The sequence below is a fragment of the Tribolium madens genome, unplaced genomic scaffold, assembly GCF_015345945.1.
Source record: "Tribolium madens isolate multiple individuals breed KSU strain unplaced genomic scaffold, Tmad_KSU_1.1 Scaffold_91;HRSCAF=231;Tcas5.2_LG7, whole genome shotgun sequence".
NCBI lineage: Eukaryota > Metazoa > Arthropoda > Insecta > Coleoptera > Tenebrionidae > Tribolium > Tribolium madens.
In genome coordinates, this window is record NW_025401063.1 from 6,591,410 (window position 1) to 6,611,594 (window position 20,185).

Below are 20,185 nucleotides of genomic sequence, written 5' to 3' on the forward strand. Positions count from 1 at the left end.
CATAAAATTCTTCAACATTTCCTTTACCCCTATTGCAAACAAACACGTGACATGCATTTTCTTATGTAAAATGAATTTTATCATTTTAAATAATCATATAATTACAAAGCAATAAAAGTGCTTGATAACTCCATACAAACATAATAAATGTAATATGTGTAACAAACTAACTATAAATGAGCAGTAAAGTAAAAAAAAACAACAAACGATACATAAATAAAAAAAGATATACGTTTCAAGGTCTCAAATAGTATTTATATCATATTAAATTATTCCTTGACAAGTTAACGAAGTGTGCATAAAAATGTGAAAGAGGGAAAGAACAAGAAGGAATAAGAACAACAAAATAGGAGGGAAGACTTAGTCGTAGAAATTGCCTTTTTTATTCCCTTCATTAGGAACCCGACAAAATCTAGAAGGGTGCTACAAACAGTTAAAGGACCCTTGCAAAGTCAACAAAGAATTATACTCATTCTAACTTTTTCGTGAAAAAAAAGGAAGTTAATATTGACTCACATCCAAATTTTACAAGAAAATTGAATATAAGCCAAGAATTATCTCTCCGACAATTCTTTCTGAAGAAATTGTAAAAACACCTTAATGAGTTTCTTATTGTGAGTACATAAATGTTTAAACAGTTTTAAATTATTTTCAAATATTCGCTTCAATCTTCATTTTAGGCTGAAATAAAGCAATTTGTGATATTTTGAATCGATTTGGCTCAATTTTAAGTTGGGAATCAACATGTTTTATGAGCATTTCTATGTTTTTATCGAGTCTCTTGCAAAACAGCCATGTCGTTCCACATACATTTGCAGGCAACTTCACACTCAAATCCATTTATAATTAAATATTTTAGCCTTATAATCGTATACTTACCTACATACATTATTTTTAAAGCCAGATATAAGAAAAATATCCGCCGTAGAAACAGTTTATTTTCTCAGCGACATATTGCCAACAATGATATAGGAGAAAAAAACTTATCTATCTGTGTGGAATGCACACAATTATACTATTTTTAATGTTCAAATTATTGCTATAAAATTATGGATCGATTGTGTATCATCAGCCAGCATTTGTGGAAATAATTCAGTGAATAGAAAATAATGATGTGGTTGACTGGACTTTGTGAAATGATCGGCCATCAAATATGCATTATTCTGAAAAAGAGATATTTCAAACAATATTAAAGTTTATCGAGCATCAGCTGTGTTCTCAAGTGCTTTGGAACTATAAAGCTTAATAAAAGCTCCACATTGGCAGAGAAGATGTCCATATAAGACTTTATATCCACTTCACCCTTGGCTATTTAAATTTTCAACAGCACTATTGACATATTGCCTTTCATAAATTATCAAAAGAACCAGAATCTCACTCCTGTGCGAATCTGAATTTGATCAGATAAAACGCAGTACCAATGATAGTGCAGTTTTATGTTTGTAAAAAAAAATGTGAATAATATTAAAAGTTTACAATTTCTAAACTTTTCCAATTTTTCGATAAAGTTATGAAACATTAATGCCAATTATTTTGTGTTACTCTGTTCAGGATATAGTTAAACAAATAGTCATGGAAAAATGATGTCTCATTGAGTTTATTGATTAATAATTAAAATGATACTATCGCACCGGTAGCAATAACTTTTATTACTTCTGTGAATGTCACTTGTAACAAAAATAACTTTTGCTTTTTATAGAAACGGTATAGCGAGTAAAGAAATATAGTAACTACTTAAGCTTTTAGTTCTTATTGGATCCTCTTGGTATAGAAACGATGAAAAAAACACGATAATCGTGTTTTTGTTCATTACTTAAACTTTTTTCAAGATCTTTTCATTTTGCTTCGTATTTTTAGGAAAAAATGTAATCAGCATAAAGAATTAGAAAAGAAATAAAAAGATTCAATTAGGTTTATTTTTTGCATTTATTTTAACACACATTAGGTACAATGAGGCAAATGTTATAACTACATAGTTTTAGTCTCAATACTCATCATTAATTCGAACTGGAACCCTAGAATAGTTACAGTTATGTATAGCTGGTAGTTTATAAGATTATGTACAATTATTTACAATTTATACAAATATTTCGAAGACAATCAACTATTTAATAAAAATGTTATATTTATAGCAACAATTAGCATTATGGTCATAAAAAGCGCTGTTGAAATTCCACTGCTGCTTGCGTGCAACATCGCTGCTGGATTTTCTTCTGAAATTACAAAAGAAAAAAAACATTTAAATGAGGAAAAATAATTAAATAAATTTGTTTCTAAAACTGCTATGTTTTTCTCATTCTTTAATGGCCATTACAAACAAACAAAAAATATAGAAAAAAGCTTTTGCTTGCGCCCAGAAACTGCAATATTATGTAATATACAATATGTCCTCGGATTGGGTTTACAAGAGAAAAAAAAATCTTTGATTTTACGCCGAAACTGTAAAAAAAACATTTTTTGCTTTACCTGAAACAAGCAAATTTGTAATTAAAACTTCATTATTCTAACTCAGTGGAAAGAAAAAGTTAATTTTTCTCTTGATTTTGGACTTAAAATAATTTATCTCTGCTTTTTAAGTCCTATCTCATTGGTGGTTTTATTTCTTTGAGAACTATATGTCACTTTGACAATTAATTTGATAATTGAATAATGATAGCTCTTGTTAAAAATGACTTTGTTTTTTAATCTTTAAGCTGTTTCTTTGAGTTGCCATTTATTAAAATTATGTTTTTCTCAAACATTTTTGTTATTTAACTTGCATGAACTCATTTGTCAAACTGACATCATTGTCACAAAAATTAAACCGCCAATGTGATGGGATTTAAAAATCAAGAGAAAAAATAACTTTTCTTTCTACTGAGTTAGAATAAAAAGTTTTAATTACAGATTTGCTCGTTTCACGTAAAGCAAAAAATGTTTTTCCTTTGCAGTTTTAGCGGAAAATCAAAGATAAAAATTGTTTTCCTCTTGTAAACCCAATCCGGGGACATACTGTATACGAACATCTAATTTTCAGGGCAAAGTGTATTGATTTAAACATATTCAGTTAGACATTTATTTATTTAAAATTGATACAATTGTAATTAAATGTATAAAATAAACAAAATAATCAGTTTATGTTATCTCATTACGTGCACAGAAAATGTTACAATTTCCAGGTTTCATGGTCAAAGATTTGTGATTACTGGATCACATTCAAAATAAAATCGTAAAATGTTATGTTTTTATTTCTATTTGAATAAGTTACGTAACGAAAAGTAAATATAACAATTAAAATAATTAAATTTGACTCAAAAAATACTTAAAACTCATAGAAGTGACATTTAAACAAGCGTAGAGCTTCAAGTCTGATGGCGAACTGACGTTGTCAAAAATGACTGTATTTTGACACTAAACATACATTTACTTAAAAAAAAAGTGTTCATAGGCGTCGTATTAAATAATATTTTAAAACCACTGTTATTCTTTAAAAAATTATAAGTAGGTACATACATACATACGATGAAGAATGATGAACAAATTATTAATTTGTTAACGCATGAAAATAATTTTAACCATGGTATTTCTAGCATTCCTCGTCCTTAGCGTTACTAAAGCAAAATTCGTTTTCATCGCTGGTATCGTCGGTTATGATAAGTTCAATAACGATTACATCTAAATAATTTTCCCTACTTAAATATTGGGCTTCATTTACGATCACCCGATTGCAAACTCTTGCAAAATGACAGCTAAGAAAACTTTAAAGAAAAAATGCACGCCAATGTATTTTATTATCTTAACCAAGTGAGCACATTCCAAGTGTCTTTTTTGTCACTGTCAGTTCGCCACCAGATACGGAATAAGCTCTAGGTAACGCCAAATTTTTCTGTCATCAGTTCAGTTTATTGCAAAATTGAATAACGCAAGCAGTTTTAAATTTACTTCACATGAGACACCCACGCTTCCACTAGATGTATTAGCGTTGCTAGTAATACCCGAATTTCCTAATTACTTCATCGCAGGAGTTTCATTTATCGCTGAAACTTTAAACAGTTACAAAGCTCCACATCGGTGGTGCTTTTAATGTATAAAGCATCACACGTTACCGCTCGAAACTCGGTTAGTAGTTACCTTCAGTCGCATTGAGGACATGCACATTGATGTATGCAGGAATTGCATTTGCAGGATCGCAGGTGTAGTTGCCGCTGTGGGTCGTATCGGCGTCCTGGAACTGCAGGACACTACTCGTCCTGTCGATAGTGACCGAGACGCCGACGTCGTGATTGATCATCCTCTGCTCGTGATACCAGAACACGTAGACTGGCGGCTCCGTCGAGTGGAGAATCGTGCAGACGAGGCGGAGCGAGGATCCCGCCCGGACGTGCAGATCCGGAGCGCCTATGATTTCCGCTGAGGCCTCTGTAACACACGATATTTCAACCGATATCGTTGAGGCGAGTAAATAAATATTGGATGAAAGCGGGGGCGGACAATACCTGTGGCGGAAACACACAAATATTTGATGGCGACAAACAACTCCAGAGAAATGACAAAGGAAAGCAGAAATCATCCTACGACAGGAATATAAATTTGTTAATAGCGAAATTGACGTGCCTCTAAGCTCCAAGGGTTAGCCGTAATGAAGTTTTTACCGAAACCGTAATTACCAGACGCGGTTGAGTCTCGTAAAATTTTTAATTCAGCGTTTCCCTCTTTACTCGCGTTTTTTAATGAAATAAACAACACCAGAGTGGGCACACGGGTCATCACACTTTAACTTGATTCAATAAAAGTGGCATTTGCATCAAAAACAATGAACACGATACCGATTTTTTAATTAACCAAACGTATTTATATTCATTTTATTTAATAAAATATTATACAATTGTTTTGTCTATTAAAACACTAACAGAAATAACAATCAACTGTATCGTTGTATCGGTTATGATTCAAAACTCTTTGTTGTTTATTTGGCCGTTCTAAATTGTATTATTCAGCTAAACTGAATCTTGTGTCCCATATATGTAATTAACTTTATAATAAAATCTAATATGATGGCTTTTTAGTCTAGTGAACATTTTAAAAACTTTTTTAAATTAATGCTGAAAACTAGTTTATTTTCATATCATAGGTAATGTTATTTGACTGTTGAGCAATTTAGACAGTTTCGCAACGATTCGTGAATTGTTCCTCACACCTAATCACAGGTTTTTTATCTAAAAATTGTACATTTTGGGCCACAGACGTAACAATTTTGTGTAACAGTTCATGTAATTATACAGGGTGTTACATTTTTATTGTTACCCAGGTGACAGAATATTTAATTTTAAGATAAAAGTTTCCTATAAACATACCTATATCGAAAAACTTTACATAAGGGAGCCACATCTTTTAATGGATTTTTTTCAATATTTCAGAAACCATCGTGGATAAAATTACAAAATTTGGTACACCTGATAACCTTTATACACCCAAATGCAAGATAAAATGTCGAAATTTTTACTCAGGAGCGTCCTAAACTGGGGCTTTATGGTAAAAAGTACCGTAACTATTTTGGCGGTTGGTTTTTGCCACTTTCAGCCACAAAATTCTAAATTTCATAGTTTTTTACAAAAAAAGTCTCTTGAGTTTTTTCCATAAAATTTACCGAGTAAAATCAGTTTACAATTTGTCTTAGAGGCCATAAAAAGGATAAAAATTAAAAATTAAATTTGTTTCACCGTTTAAGAGACCCGTGATTAAAACTTTCGACAACTGATCTTTAAATTTGTTCAGGTGTTTAAAAGTAATCAGCTGTACCAACTCTTGTAATTTTATCTATTCTGCAATAGTGGGAAAACCCCATTAAAAACTCATCTCTTTCAAGGGGTGTACCTCGCTTCCGTAACATTTTTTTAAACATGATCATAGGAGACTTTTGTCTTAAAATTGAATATTCTATCAGCTGTTTAAGTTTGTAACAATAAAAACGGAACAGCCTGTATATTTCTCCTTTCAAACTGAAGAAATGTCAGTTTTCTTTTTTTGTCATTGTACCTAACTTTAAATTGGAAAACGTTTTATCATCGAATTATCTTTTGTTAAGTTTATATAAAATAGATAATTAAAGAAGTAAAATTTAATGACGAATGTAAACCTGTAAGGTTTCGCCTCAGATTTTCTGGAATTTTTCCTGTTGAAACTTTCCTATATCTCAATCCTTATCCCTTATATAATTCAAGATATATATCAAAGTATTCGCCTCAGATCACAGCTGGTAAGTTACGATTTTATATTGACTATTTACATAAAATAACATGAAAGCTTTCGCAAAAAACAACAGGCCATTTTTGGAGAAAAATAAAAGCAGTGAATAACAATCCCGAGGATAAAAGGAATATGTATAGCTCAACAATGCTTTAGGAAACAAATATCTTAAAATTTCAAACAAGAAGATGTTACTAAAAGTCTGTGCAAAATTTGACACTAATAAATATTAAATCCAGTTCGATAAGTCAAAATTTGCTTATATTTTCAAGCTCTTATGCAAATCATTTACAGTTATTCCCAGTTTTAGACAAATTAAAACTTTACTTATTTATCTTTGTACCTCTTTACTTTTTTAGCGTTTCACCACCACGTTTATGCTTGACTGTACAGTTAAATCTAAACCCACTCGAATCCCTAACTTCCTAGTTTTATAGTGCCTTTAAAGCATTACTCCCCAGTCTTTTCAACTGAAACTAACGTAAGAAACTGTTGCTTCAAACTTTGAGTAAATATAAACAATAATCAAAAAAGACAAAGAAATACTTTGTTGAATTCTAGAAACTGTAAATAGTATATTTTTAAATCATTGAAAATAAAGTAACTCCATTATCAAAGCCCTTAATCACACATTTATTGCCAATTTAAAACTGCTATAAAAGGCAAGTGTTATGTTTTACGAGGAGTTACCTTGATCGAGTCGTTGAAAATCCTTTTCTGTCTCATATGATAAATTATCTGCTTAATTAAGCAAAAATTCCTGTGCTATATGAATACGTTTTAGGTCGTAAATTAAATCGTCTATCGAGAAAAAAGACACACAATTCATCACCGCCGCAAAGATAGCAAATCATGAATAAAAAATGAGCATAAACCGGAAATTTCCCTTACAAAAAATGAAAAGACTGGTGAAAAAGATGAACGCAGAGTTTCTTAAATCGTTGAGGACTGGATTGCTCACCTGTGACTCGTAATTCGATAAATATGCTAGTCGCAGGATGTGTTGACACTTGACATTCGTAAAGTCCAGCGTCGGAGGGACGCACATGTTTTATTACTAGGTCCCAGTTTTGGAGGTGGCGAGCGTGTTCTACCATGAAACGGTCATCGGCGATGTATGGACCTAAGCCGACCGTCAGAATCGTGGGAGGGGTGATGTCCTTGCGGATCCAGGACACCTAGAAACAGTTACTAAAGTTCTCATTACAGAAAGTATGTTACCAAAGCAAAAATTTATTAATTGGAAGATATTACTTTTATTACCTTTGGCAGATAAACTTCTTTTCATGTTTGTTTCATAAATAGAAAAGTAACAAACCAAAAGAAAAGTTTGGTCTTTATCACGTTTCAATCAAGAGATCTAGAAAGTATCTAATCAATCTGCTTTTACTCAATCAAATTTCTTTACTTCTGAATAGCAGCGAGCTTTTGCACTATTCATACCTGTACTAGATTAGTAGGTAGCTTCGAACGTCAATTACGTGTAGCGTATTCCTTTCTTTTTAAGTGAAATAAATTGAATTGAAATAATTTCTTTAACACTACAAGCAAATCTAATATGTTACAATTTGCACGAAAGAGAATAAGAGAATTCGTTCAATTACAATAGGTAAAATGAAATGTGAATCTAATTCAATAATTCATTTTAAAAATTTGCATAAAATAAGTCCAACAGAAAAATTTCGTTTTGTAGATTTAAGTTACCAATGCTTCGTTCACAACCAACTCTACTTTAGTTTAAAATATTTTTAGCAACGATTCTGCGAACTTATAAATTGAACTTTGATGGTTTTTCACCAACGCTTACACTTTGACCACAAATAAGTTAAAAAAATTATGACAACTTTTGAATTTTTTAAGCTATTTGTTCGTAGCTTTGAAGTTTCCATTTGGTATTCTATTACCACCGCCTTTGCTTTTTCTTAGATCAGTGAAGCAAAGAACAGAATGTTTTTAACATGTAGTCGGAAAAACCATTTGAAGACGGCGACTGATTCAGTATGTTTGCGCGTTTTCAAACGCAAATTTGTGTTTGTATAAAATTAAATACTCAGTACCAAAGAGTAGAAAAAAACAAAAATATTTAACCATGTTACTATCGTCTGTGCACACAATTATATCTATTTTCAAATAATATTTCAGTAGTCGTGTATTTACGAAAGTCTGTTTCGTATACAAAACTTTAAAAAAAGTGTCAGAAAATAGCGTTTGCATTTTTTATACGTCACGCATTTTATAGAAGATTTCTCTAAATAAGTCAAGGTTTTGGTTCACTGTCAAGGTAAAGAAAAACACAGTAAATAGTTTAATCAAAATGATGCATAACATATGCCGATTTGTGAAAAAAACGTTAGATATTAAATAAGCTTAAAAATGAAACCCTTTTGAATCTTTAGTAAATAGCGTCTCTTTAGTAGCGAATTCGGCAGAGCGTTCGTTCTCTCTCGAAAACGTCAAGTATGCCTTTTAAAGTTAGGAAACACAAACATTCAATGTCTCTAGAAGGATAACATCTAAACTGTAAATGCGCTGCCTATTTACCGGTTCAGGGTAATATCGCCAACGATCGAAGTTTTATTCCCAAACTGAACTAATACCAAGTTTATTACACTTACAACTCCGTTGTTGAACTTGCGGACGATGCAAGGCAACTTCGCCGTCCCACCGATTTGTGCCGCCACCGATGTTGAATTGGCTGTTGCAAATACTGAGCTACGACTGGGAGAAGACCCGGAAGAGGGTTTTACCACATTGTCTCTGCTTCGATGAGCTTCATACGCCCTCTTATCTCGGCTCAACTTGACCATATCTGCAATATTTCTTCGATTAAACTCGCCAACTCACTCCAAACAATATTATGGTCGAACGGAGAATTTGTTCACAAGATAAAAGCAACAGTCTTGATATAATGAAAAATCGACTGAAGTCTCTAAAACGCCACGAGTTATTACTGCGGCAGATTTAGCATTTGAAACAGGACTGTCTTCAATTACTACTTTCATACTTCTTGTTGTAACTTTTGGGAGTTTGAACCTTTATTGAGCCACCTTCTGGTGCCCTTATCCGACAAACAAACCCATTCTATTTTTCAGGTAAACACAATAAGGGACTTGATTAAAACTGTTCTTTTGACAAAGTCTGCACTTCTTTCAAAACTACTACTCAAAAATGAGTTTCATTCCCCAAAAAATTCCTCAAGCAAAATCATTACTGTAAAAGCTTATCATTAATGTTTTGTCTTGAGATATTCAAGACATTTATCTTTTGTCAAATCATAATGTTTTTCTGTCAAATGATATTTTGTTTCCCTTGTTTTAAATCTTTTTGATCTATTTTTCTCGTCAGGTCAAGTTATAAGATTGCACAAAATATTTAAGTGAGCTAAAGCTAAAACAATCAATTTTCTTTGGCGGGAAAGCTTTTGTTCTATTTTTCGGATTCTTGAGCTTACCTCAATATAAACTACACATTAAATCGACAAACTCGCACGAAATAGAAATCTTTCACGCTCGTTACCTCCATCATAAGATGTAAAGTGTGATATGTGTTTAAAGTAAAATAATCTCTATAAAAATGCCTCTTTGGTTAATGTAAAACTAATGTAATTTTGCCACGCCAAGTAAGGTCATTGGTTTAATGCCAAAAGTTAGCAAGTGGAAGTTAACTAAGTCCAGTCAAAATGCAAATAAGCCACAAAACCTGAAATCAACAGGTTTCATAAACGGTGGCACGCAATTTTAATTTTGATAATTTTAGTAATTTTTCGTTAAAAAAGCTTCATCTAACTGATTTTATTTGTTTCAATTAAACACACATTGTTTACAAATTTTATTCAAGCGCCAACTTTCAAATATTTATAAACGCACTCATTCTCTTCCCCTCAAATAACACTTCTTCCATCTTTGTGAAAGAAAATGAATGCAAAATAATTTTGGATGTATAAAAACGCCGCTAGCTGTTTACTTTAAAGTGAATATCTTTTGAAAATGCTTTGATAATTTCTACTTGCTTTTTCGCAAATACTTTAAATAATTTAAAGTGCCTTCAATTTTTGAATATTCCAGCAATCAGATTATTACACAAGTTTGACCTCTTTGCCAAAGGCTATTTGTTTATGTATGAAAGAAGGAAGTGGAATGTGCGTTTTGTATATTAAAGATTTAGAAATATGAGGAAATCCGTGAACAAACCAAATACATCAAGGAGGCGTCATTTAATATTTATATGAAATTATCCACTTTCAGTCACGTGTTTTATATTCCTGTTTTATTTTGTTTTATATTTGTGCTTATTTCAATTTAAATTCCATATAACAACTTAAATCTTTGATTGAAATATTTGATTTTTTACAGAAAAGTTAAACATTTCTCAGAAACATTTTTTTTTAATAAAAAAAATAAAGAAAACCCTGTCTTTACACATTCAAATTCTACAAACAATAAAAAAAAGTATAGATAATTGGCCACAAAATGTATGAAAATAACTACGAGTACAAGTATTTTTTAATTATCTTAATTTTCTTGAAGTAAAATAAACTACTCTGATGGTACCTTAAATGGCGTAAATTTCTATTAATTTTTTGCAATGTAAATATTTAAAATGTCTTGGTCCCGGCAAAGAGAATTTCGTTAGTAATATGAACTCTCAGCGGGTCGCCACATTCCACCAAACAATAAACTCTCGGTTTCGTGTGGATATAACAGTAATTTTAAACTTACATAAATTTACATTTGGTAGAGCAAATACATATTATTGTTTAATTAAACTTCTTTAGTTTATTTATGCTAATTTAGATTTGTTCGGTTCGATAAAATTGAGGTTACCAACCTTGACAAATAAGGGAAGAAGGAGTAAGCATTATTTCTGCTGAGATGACGAAGAAGAGGCACATGTAAATGTTCAAAGGATGCACAATCACTGCCATTATTGAATCGGTAAATGAGGTAAAAGGAATACGAACACGCGTTAAGACGTTCGAGTGATAATCTCGATCAGTCTTAATTGTAGGTGCATAATTAATAGAATGGTCTTCACGTACAATCCGCACAATCACAAAAGAGGTCGTACATATACAACCCCGCTACTATTATTATTACATCATGACGGAACGGCTTTGTTTACGGCAATTCTCGTGTTTCAGGCGCTCCGTTCGCATTGTTTCATAATTTGCTGAAAAGGGGCGCCGTCAGGAAGAGATTGCGAGATGTTATTCTACTTTAATGAGATGGTACTAGTTGGTATCATAGTGGTTATGAAAGTCTCTTGTTAGGTGACGCCAGACACGACCATATGTATCTGAAACAAACAAAGTTTTTAATAATTACTCCTATTAAACAACGAAGTAATAATGAAAATTGTGGTAACAAAAAGTAAACTAAAAAATCAACTTTAAAAATTTTAGACGCATTTTTTGTTCACTTAGTTAAGAATTTACAAACAATTAATAAATGAACTTCCATTAAAACGTAATTTGACAGCTAAAGCATGAGATTTCTCTGTAGACTAAGAAATGCTGTAGATTGAACCAAGAAGCTTTCAAGTTTTAATTTGATATTTAATGCTATCTAAAAAAATAATAACAAATGGTTAGTGCTATCAAGAAGAAAAAATTAATGGATGGTGGATGCGTGGAAATTTGCTGGATGGTGCATGCGCCGCGCCGGGCCACTTTTTCAATTTGTAAAAAAACATTTAAATCACTTACATTATATTAGCAAGTATTATATATTTCAATAAACATGTATGTTAAAATAATGTGTTTCTATTAAAATACTAAAACTATAAAGAACGATATATGACAAAAAAGTATAAATTCCTGAGTTATAGACTAAGAATAAGTTAAAAAAAGTGAAAAGGATGTGTAAAAAAACATTTCTGAACTCTTGCTATGTGTAAAAGCTTTCAAGTAAACTTTCTTACGCCGGTTTATAGATAAACCCTTTGTTCGTGCTTGTGTATCCTATTTTTATTTAGACGCATATGTGCAAAGAAGATTAGGATAAGTCAACATTTATTTGCCTTGAGTTTAGGCTTAAATTTCCTCTGTTAACATTGCTTACAGATCCTCGTATAAAGGTCAAACAACATGAGTTTCTCTGTGACGTGTAATTAAACCCACTGTACTGTAAGTCAAAGTAGAACTGCGGTGACAATTAGCGCTTATATAAAATCTAGTTAACACACCTAACTTTTTTATAAATTTAGGTACTAAGAAATATATTTAAATTAACTTATCAGAAAATAATGTTTACTTTTTGATTTTTGAAACGAGATAAAAGCAAATTTGTTAGCTGCGGTAATGTACTCCCATTGTTCTCATTGTGAAATAAGCGATAATACAAATTTAATTTATATTTAACATAATACCTCGTATTATATTCGTAATTTACATCATTAAAGCAATTATGTAATTAACCAAATTGCTTACAACCACAGTCAACCTGGATATTCCGACTTGCAGTAAAAGCGGTGCAACTTGACACCTTTGTACGGCTTCTTTGACACCAAATACTTGAAATATACTTTAGTCTATATTTTACGGTATTTGCACTTGTGACTTTATTTTCATCTCTTTGAAGAAACTTTTTTCTCAGTGTTTCTAATAATTTTCGCTAACTTTCCTAGCGGGCTTAAAAATCTGTGCGTAGTAAAAATGTTTTAAATTTTCCAATATCTTCATTGTTCCACATCATATTCCACGCTTTGATGTGATCTTGATAAATAGCTTTTTTCGTAATTTCCTACGTCATCCATCACCTCGTTCTTTAATGAAAAAATAAAAAAATTACAATATTCACAAGCATGCTAATTCAAAAGTTTTCATATTTGTTAAATGTTTGTTCATTTAGCATTAACAATGTAATTATTGCCAGTTTGAAGTTTCATCATGTAAAAATTATAGATTTTTATTTTAGGTTCAATGAATTGTAAAAATTATTAACTAAAAACGAAATTTTTGTATACAAAACATTTTCAACTTTCATGTCGCCCTCAGTGATTATTATGCAAATTCTATGTGAAATTATCCCAAATATATGTGCATACGCAATTTTCACATCCCAAAAAATATTCAACTTGAAAATTTAATCTCTTATAATCCCCTATCTGACAAGCCAATGTAATTTCCTATCGATCGAATTATTAGTCATCGTTGGAAGAAGTCATTGTTTTGTGAAATCCTGTTTTTAATTAACTTTAAAGTTAAAATATTAATTAGTCAGACAGAAATAATTAATTCTTTATCCGATTAAAGATGGAGCGTTTTTAAGACACGTTTTCAATAACATCGAAGTCACAACTTTAAAATTATAAGAGATTAATCTTGTTTTTCTTGCAAAATCGAATAATTAGTTTAAACAAATTTATGTAAAAAGACAAAATATTTTCAAATAGCCTCAGCAGCTGAAATGTAAGAGTATGTGTTTGACAACCCATTGTTCTTTGTAGGGTTTGATTTTCAATTACGTGTGTCAATTCTTTCTACTCTTTCAGTAAATTTACGCCACATAGCACATATCACATCGATATTTACGTCTTATTTGTGCGATACCGTTTTATTTTTGAAATTGTGATTAAAGTTATAAACAAAATTTTTATTGTAAATCCTAAAGTAATTCAGTAGTTAGTTCTAGCTAAACATTTTTTCTCAGTGAAATTTCTTTCTCAATTAATTACATTTCAAACGGAAGGTCGCAAAGCTTTAAAATTAGTTGAGCGTAAAATCCCTGAATTTACGACACTACTTAAATATTAAAGCTAAAATTACTGTACACATACTAGCGTAAATATAATTTAACTTAAGATGAACAGCTGAGATACTATTTAATAGGAATTTAAGTCAACTTAGAAATGACAAGTTCCACATATCTCCTGAAATAGCCCACACAAATTCAGTTATTTTTACAAAACTTTACAAACATTATGAAAGCCACAAATCAGACCGCTGCTCCTTAAAATTTCCCTAATCAATTTGTCCGCCTGAAATTACAGTGATAAAAATTCCACAAAAATTCATTTACTTAGCCATTTGCATATTTCATTCAAGTGTCATACAATAGCTGCATGAAATAATTAGCCATCCGTTTAGGTACACTAATTTAAAAATTGCATGTCACTAAATGTATAGTGCGAACACCTTTAAGAAAATGAACCCAGTATAACAAAGCAGCACAAAAACGCACGTAGTTTTATTATCAGATTCACGAAAAAGCTAATGTAGTGTTTCACTTTCAGAGCTAACAAAATAAGATTAAATTATATGACGAAACCGAGTTTCAGAATAATCGATACGTACAAGATATATGGAGATTTCCACACTTGGAAATAGGGAAAGCGGCACAACTTCATTAGCGTAGTGACAACAGCTGATAAATAACAAGAATGATTATTGTGCTCGCATTCATACTTCGTTCATAACATAAGCAATTACGGTAAGTACGGATAATAAATCGTCTCTCCGATTTAACTACCTGTGAAAGCCATATTAAATTCTTGGCATTGTATTACTTTCTGCTAAAGTTCTGTACTAATATAGCAAAAACTCGATTTCCCCGACAAAAAATTCTGAAGCTCATCCAAACTGTAAGAATTGAGCTTGTTATGTTACCGTAAGCAAGATTTTAACTTCGGCAGTTTTGCGAGCTTTTTTATGAACTTATCAGGTTCTGTTCTAGGACAATTGCGGACACGGAATCTTGAACAGTGGCAAACAATACTGGTTAAATCCCACATTAAAAGTATATTCCCTATGCTTAAATTTAACCGTTTTCGAAATATTTAGATTGAATAATATTTTTTTTTGGATTTGCACCTTCCTCTTTAAAAATCGATAACTATACCATTTTTTATTATTTTGAAATTATATTCGGTCGGGTGAAAGAAAAATGTTTTTTTCTTTGGTATTTGAAATTAAAATTTAAAAGCTTTAGTTGAAATCTATATTTGGCGTCGAATTACCAGTACACTAATATCGGCATGTGCCAGCAGTACGTTTCGTAAAATTATTTTGATTTGTTATCATTTTTTCTGTAACTGTCAAGATAAAATTAAAAAAAATTAAAAGTAAGGTTAGTTCAACATAGGAGCAGTTTTAATTTTTTTTGTTAATCTAATCGAATGACAAATCGTCCAAAATTCCATGTCCGGAACTGTACCACAGAGTTAAACTTTTGTCAAAAAGCTCGACAGTAAAATGTACAAAACTACATATTGCTTTATTTATTTATTTTCTAAATTTAAACTAAAAAAATAATTATTGTTGTTATAATATACCTATATTTTTACACAAACAATAATATTTAAGTATAATTCATTATAAAAAATTATTGTTGACTAAATATAAACATAAAACAATTAATTACATTTACAACAGTAACATGAATTATTTAAATATATTGCAAAATTTTGTATTTACACTGAACACGTTCAAACTTGAAATATTAGCCCTTGCTAAACATCGAAGATAATGTGTTGAGGTGTACATTAACAGATTCACAAAAAATTTAATCATTTTACACAAAATGATTATTTGTTTTTACTATTTTTCTACAAAAAAGCTGTTTGTTTTAACTTAATTAGTTTAGCAGAGAAAAATGAAATGAGAATCTGCAATGAAAAGTGTTTATTCTGTCAGAAATATAAATTTTCATTTGCTACATACGTTCTATCCTCACAAAGAAAGTTTTAATGTAAATAAAAGACCATAATTAGTACCACTCTAGCGTAAGTGGTTTGCTGTGTAATTAAAAATCTCATTAAATATTTTTATGTTTTATAGCAAACGGGTTCTAACTAATATAAATTAGATTAACGTAGGTATTATAAATTTTATTTTAAAGCAGAGTAAAAACCAATGTTCATACATTAAAAGTCAAACAGTTTTTTGTATTGTGTTATATTTATTTCGCTGATATATAATTTATTTATTCCATTAAAATCTCTAAATCATTCAAAATATTCAGGGATATTTCCTAAATTAGTAATTACAGTGCACACAAGCTGTAGAGTTTTGATGTATTTACAAACGCAGCATAGAGCGAGGACACCAATTTATAACAATAAGAGTGCCTAAACTGACAGTTTTAAAATACGTCTACATTTTAAACTTAGTAATAACTTTATGTCGCGGCGATAATAACTTGACACAATTCAAATCAACTTCCATGACACGAACTAAATTTTCTGCTCGAAACGAAAAAGTATTATCATTATGTATCCCGGCGCATCCGCCATAATTTTCTCGCATTTGAGTTGTATACAGACAGATACTTTTTCTTCAGTTTCGTGCTATTGTGTCAACGATTTAATGCTTTCCTAGGTTTATACCAACTACGTGTTAGAAATAAAAATAATCCAAAAAACATTTAATTCCCATGACGAAAATGAAAAAGCACATAAACGAAAATGGTGTCTCCCATGTTTAAAAACTAATTAAATATAAATCAAAATAAAATACATAATTCCAATAATTACTAATAGAAGAACCAAGACTTAAAATGTGATTAGAAAAATTTTAATTAAAAATAGTGAACATCGCCTGCAAAATTCCGAAATTATAATTCGAAACTTTTTAATTGCTAGCGAGTTATCAGTTTTAATTAGAATAATGGATAGGTCTCATATAGTTAAGTGGTTTGAATACTCTACAATTTGACATGATTTAATTCTAGTTGATTTTAGAGCTTTCGCCTACTAATAACGTGGCCTCAATAATTGTTCCGAATTTATGCCAAATATTTTGGTTATTAAAAAAAAAACAATTAGTTTTAGATCGGATAAAAATAGTTTCTCTGATGCCACAATTCAATTCCAATCAATATGTTTTACGAGTTTCACTTTCCTGTAAATGATAAAACAAAACTGAATCGACTTTTCTAAACCTGAAATCGCTTCTGGGAATTAACAACTTTATGACCTGGCCTCCCAACGGTGTAGGAGTATTTATCTTTTCATCCGTGTTGAAAAATTTGATTTCATTCAAAGCTATTAATCTAAAACTTTTGCAATTAATTTTAAGCGCAATTAAAAAGATTGATATACCAAAATGTTAATTTTTTGAGATAAACAATCTTGTCCAGGTTATACCTTTCTAAAGGCTCAGTATTTACCTAATGAAACTATTGTAAGACGTTGTGTTGAAAATGATTAATTGTGTCCGCCCACCACGACGCTTTTAAATTCAAACATTATTCGCAAAATCGACTAAAGCAGAGCGAAAACAACCGCAATCATTTATTACTGTCCGAATTGTCTTATCGATCCGATTTATCCATAATTAAGACAAACAGCAGATTAATTATTGCTTTGTCCACTGAAAATCAATTTAAACCAAATGGCTTGTCTAAAAAAGTTCACGCATTATCGTCGTTATTAATTCAGTTTTACTTTCACTGTCACTAAATTAAGTCGGTTGCAAGAACGTTTAATTTTGAACGTAGAGAATTTTTTGTGGCAGATATTTTGTCATTATTTATAAATGAAAAAGTTATGAAAAAAATGTCGAATATTATCACGCGAATTTGGAGTCCACATTTATTCTTCTTGAGGCCACTTTTTATCACGTGAGTTGTCTGCATGAATCTTCACTAATTTCGTTGGCCAAGGCCTATTTATTAATGAATTGCAGATTAGAGTTCGAATAAAGGATTAAATAAATTACAAACTGTCCGTTTTGCTTTCATCGCAACCTCTAATTAAAATCATTTCGGATCATTATATGCTCTTTGAGGTGATTCGCATTTTCCGCTACGCACACTCTTAATTTATATTTTAAATATTGGTATTTTGAATATTACCATAGTTTTATAAAAATTGGCTTAAAATTTGTATCCAGTGAAAACACACTTAAATTTTAGGAAAAGAATGATGGCTGGCGGAAATAACCGCTATTAGAACCAACCTTTTCTATTAAAATATTAGAAATATTGAAGTTTTAATAAAGCAGTCATATGAAACGTAGAGTAATTACATGAAATAATGTTAAGTTAGTTGACGTAACGCAACTAATTATAAATCCAACCATCACTCAATTATTTACTCATTATCTAGCAGTTTCCCTTACCGATGATGAATGACTATAATTTAGCGAAAGTGAGGGTGGATTCAAACGAGCTCGACGTAAGAATTTTTTTCATGTTATCAACTTGAGATAAGGTGTCGACGCAATTTAACGAAAAGTCTTCAGTATAGATTTGACGGGGTGGAAATCAATCTCTTACTAATAACTTAACTATGAATATTGACAAAAAAATTAAAAATGTATAAATCTCGTTTTACAATCTGTTGAGTCTTATACATTTTTAACTACTTGTAAATACTCTAAACTTTGGAAAAATTAATAATTCAAAGCTATTTAGTATTGAGTTCAAAAGCATTTAGTAATACATATTATATTTTTTATAATGCTAACTTCAATATAAAAGTCGTTTATTCGACATTTCTTATACTTTGAGATATTGGCTTTTTTTATTTGCATAGAAGGCTATTATAGAATATTGGTCTCAGCAGTGATCAGACAAATAGGATCCAGTTTTTCAACAAGGCCAAGTAAATGTATACTGCAGACATGTTAAGCTTGTCAGTGTGATTTATTGATACCCTCTGATAATAATTTGTGATGCACCAGATGCTAACAACGTTTATGTAAGGAGTTTGCAAATGTAAACATAACACTAACAAAATCAATATTTCAAAATTATTAAAAAATTAAGAAAGATTCAATTAAAAACTTTTTAATTTAATTTTAACAAACGAAATGATTTTAGTGTGTTTATTGTTTGATGTTGATTTTTGCACTCATACTAATCTGTTGTCATAAACTAGCAACCCGATTTTCAGCAAAAAGTTTACTATAATTTTCTAAAATTTTGAGACCACTTTATATTAAATTGCACAGTAAACTTTCGTATTTACCCGTAAGCACAATTGTTAAATCGTCTGAACATGCTATTGTGTAGAAACCAACACGACGAAAATGATCCAGAAAACACATTTTTGCATAGAAAATAAATTAGATAATTTTCAGTAAACTTTAAATTAGGAAAATATACTCTAAGCCGTTTCAATTACAATAATGACGTTTTAACACAAAAATAAAAATCATAAACTTTTAAAACATATTAAAACATTCAAACATGTCATCCCTTGCTTCCACATTCCGTTTCAGCTTTTACGTGTTCTTGAATAAAACAAACCACGCCATGCATACACAGAAGACATATTCGTAACGAATACCGAATAACCAAACAACAAAAAAAAGATATGACAAAGTTGATGCAAAATAATGCCTTAAAGCTTATTTTCTCGGATACAACAAATTAAATGTAAATAAAAGTAAACAGACAGATACAAGATTATTAAATTTAGTATTCATCGATTAATATTTGTTGATTTTCCAACACAACAATTGTCTGCTGAAAATTTCGAAGTTGAGCTCAAAGAACTTTAACGACCTGTCCGTTTCTTCAAGTTTTTGACAAGAGATAGATGGTTCAAAAAGTTACAAATGAGCAAATACCGTTAAAACACATTTAAACACGTCCTATAAACCAAAAGTTTCATGATAAAAACTCGAGAGAATAATTTATTCGGTTAAAATCCATTGGAACTTTTCGAAGAGAATTCGTAATTATTCCATTCCATTGTGCTGAGTTTAATAAATTTATTCCGGGGGATGCGTCCTCCAGACAAATTTGGTAGCAGTTTCACTTTAAGAAAGATGCACACACATTTAGAAACCATCATTTTTATTCAATAAAATGACATAAAACACAAGCACAAAAAATTAGGTAATTAAATGGTAATAGATTTTTTCGACACTAAACCTTGTCGAAAAACAAATCAGTATATTATTATTATTATTATTATTATTATTATTATTATTATTATTATTTGACCCGGCAAAAGAAGTAGAAACCATTTGACAGACGGTTATGCAAGACATAATTCCCTGACAAATAATTTC

General features: G+C 30.6%; 1 protein-coding gene across 4 annotated transcripts in view; it reads right to left on the reverse strand.

Annotated features, from left to right (window-relative positions):
• Positions 1-1,927: 1,927 nt before the first annotated feature.
• LOC123010949 (fibroblast growth factor receptor 2-like) overlaps positions 1,928-20,185 on the reverse strand; it is a 25,794-nt gene continuing 7,536 nt past the window's right edge. For all 4 annotated transcript variants that reach the window (XM_044408156.1, XM_044408157.1, XM_044408160.1 and 1 more), the window contains exons 2-6: positions 11,053-11,520; positions 8,841-9,034; positions 7,187-7,403; positions 4,111-4,398; positions 1,928-2,213 (exon numbers count right to left, since the gene is read on the reverse strand). In XM_044408156.1, coding sequence (XP_044264091.1) covers positions 2,101-2,213; positions 4,111-4,398; positions 7,187-7,403; positions 8,841-9,034; positions 11,053-11,149 — 909 coding nt within the window. In that variant the 5' untranslated portion in view covers positions 11,150-11,520 and the 3' untranslated portion in view covers positions 1,928-2,100. The remainder of the gene's footprint in view (positions 2,214-4,110; positions 4,399-7,186; positions 7,404-8,840; positions 9,035-11,052; positions 11,521-20,185) is intronic.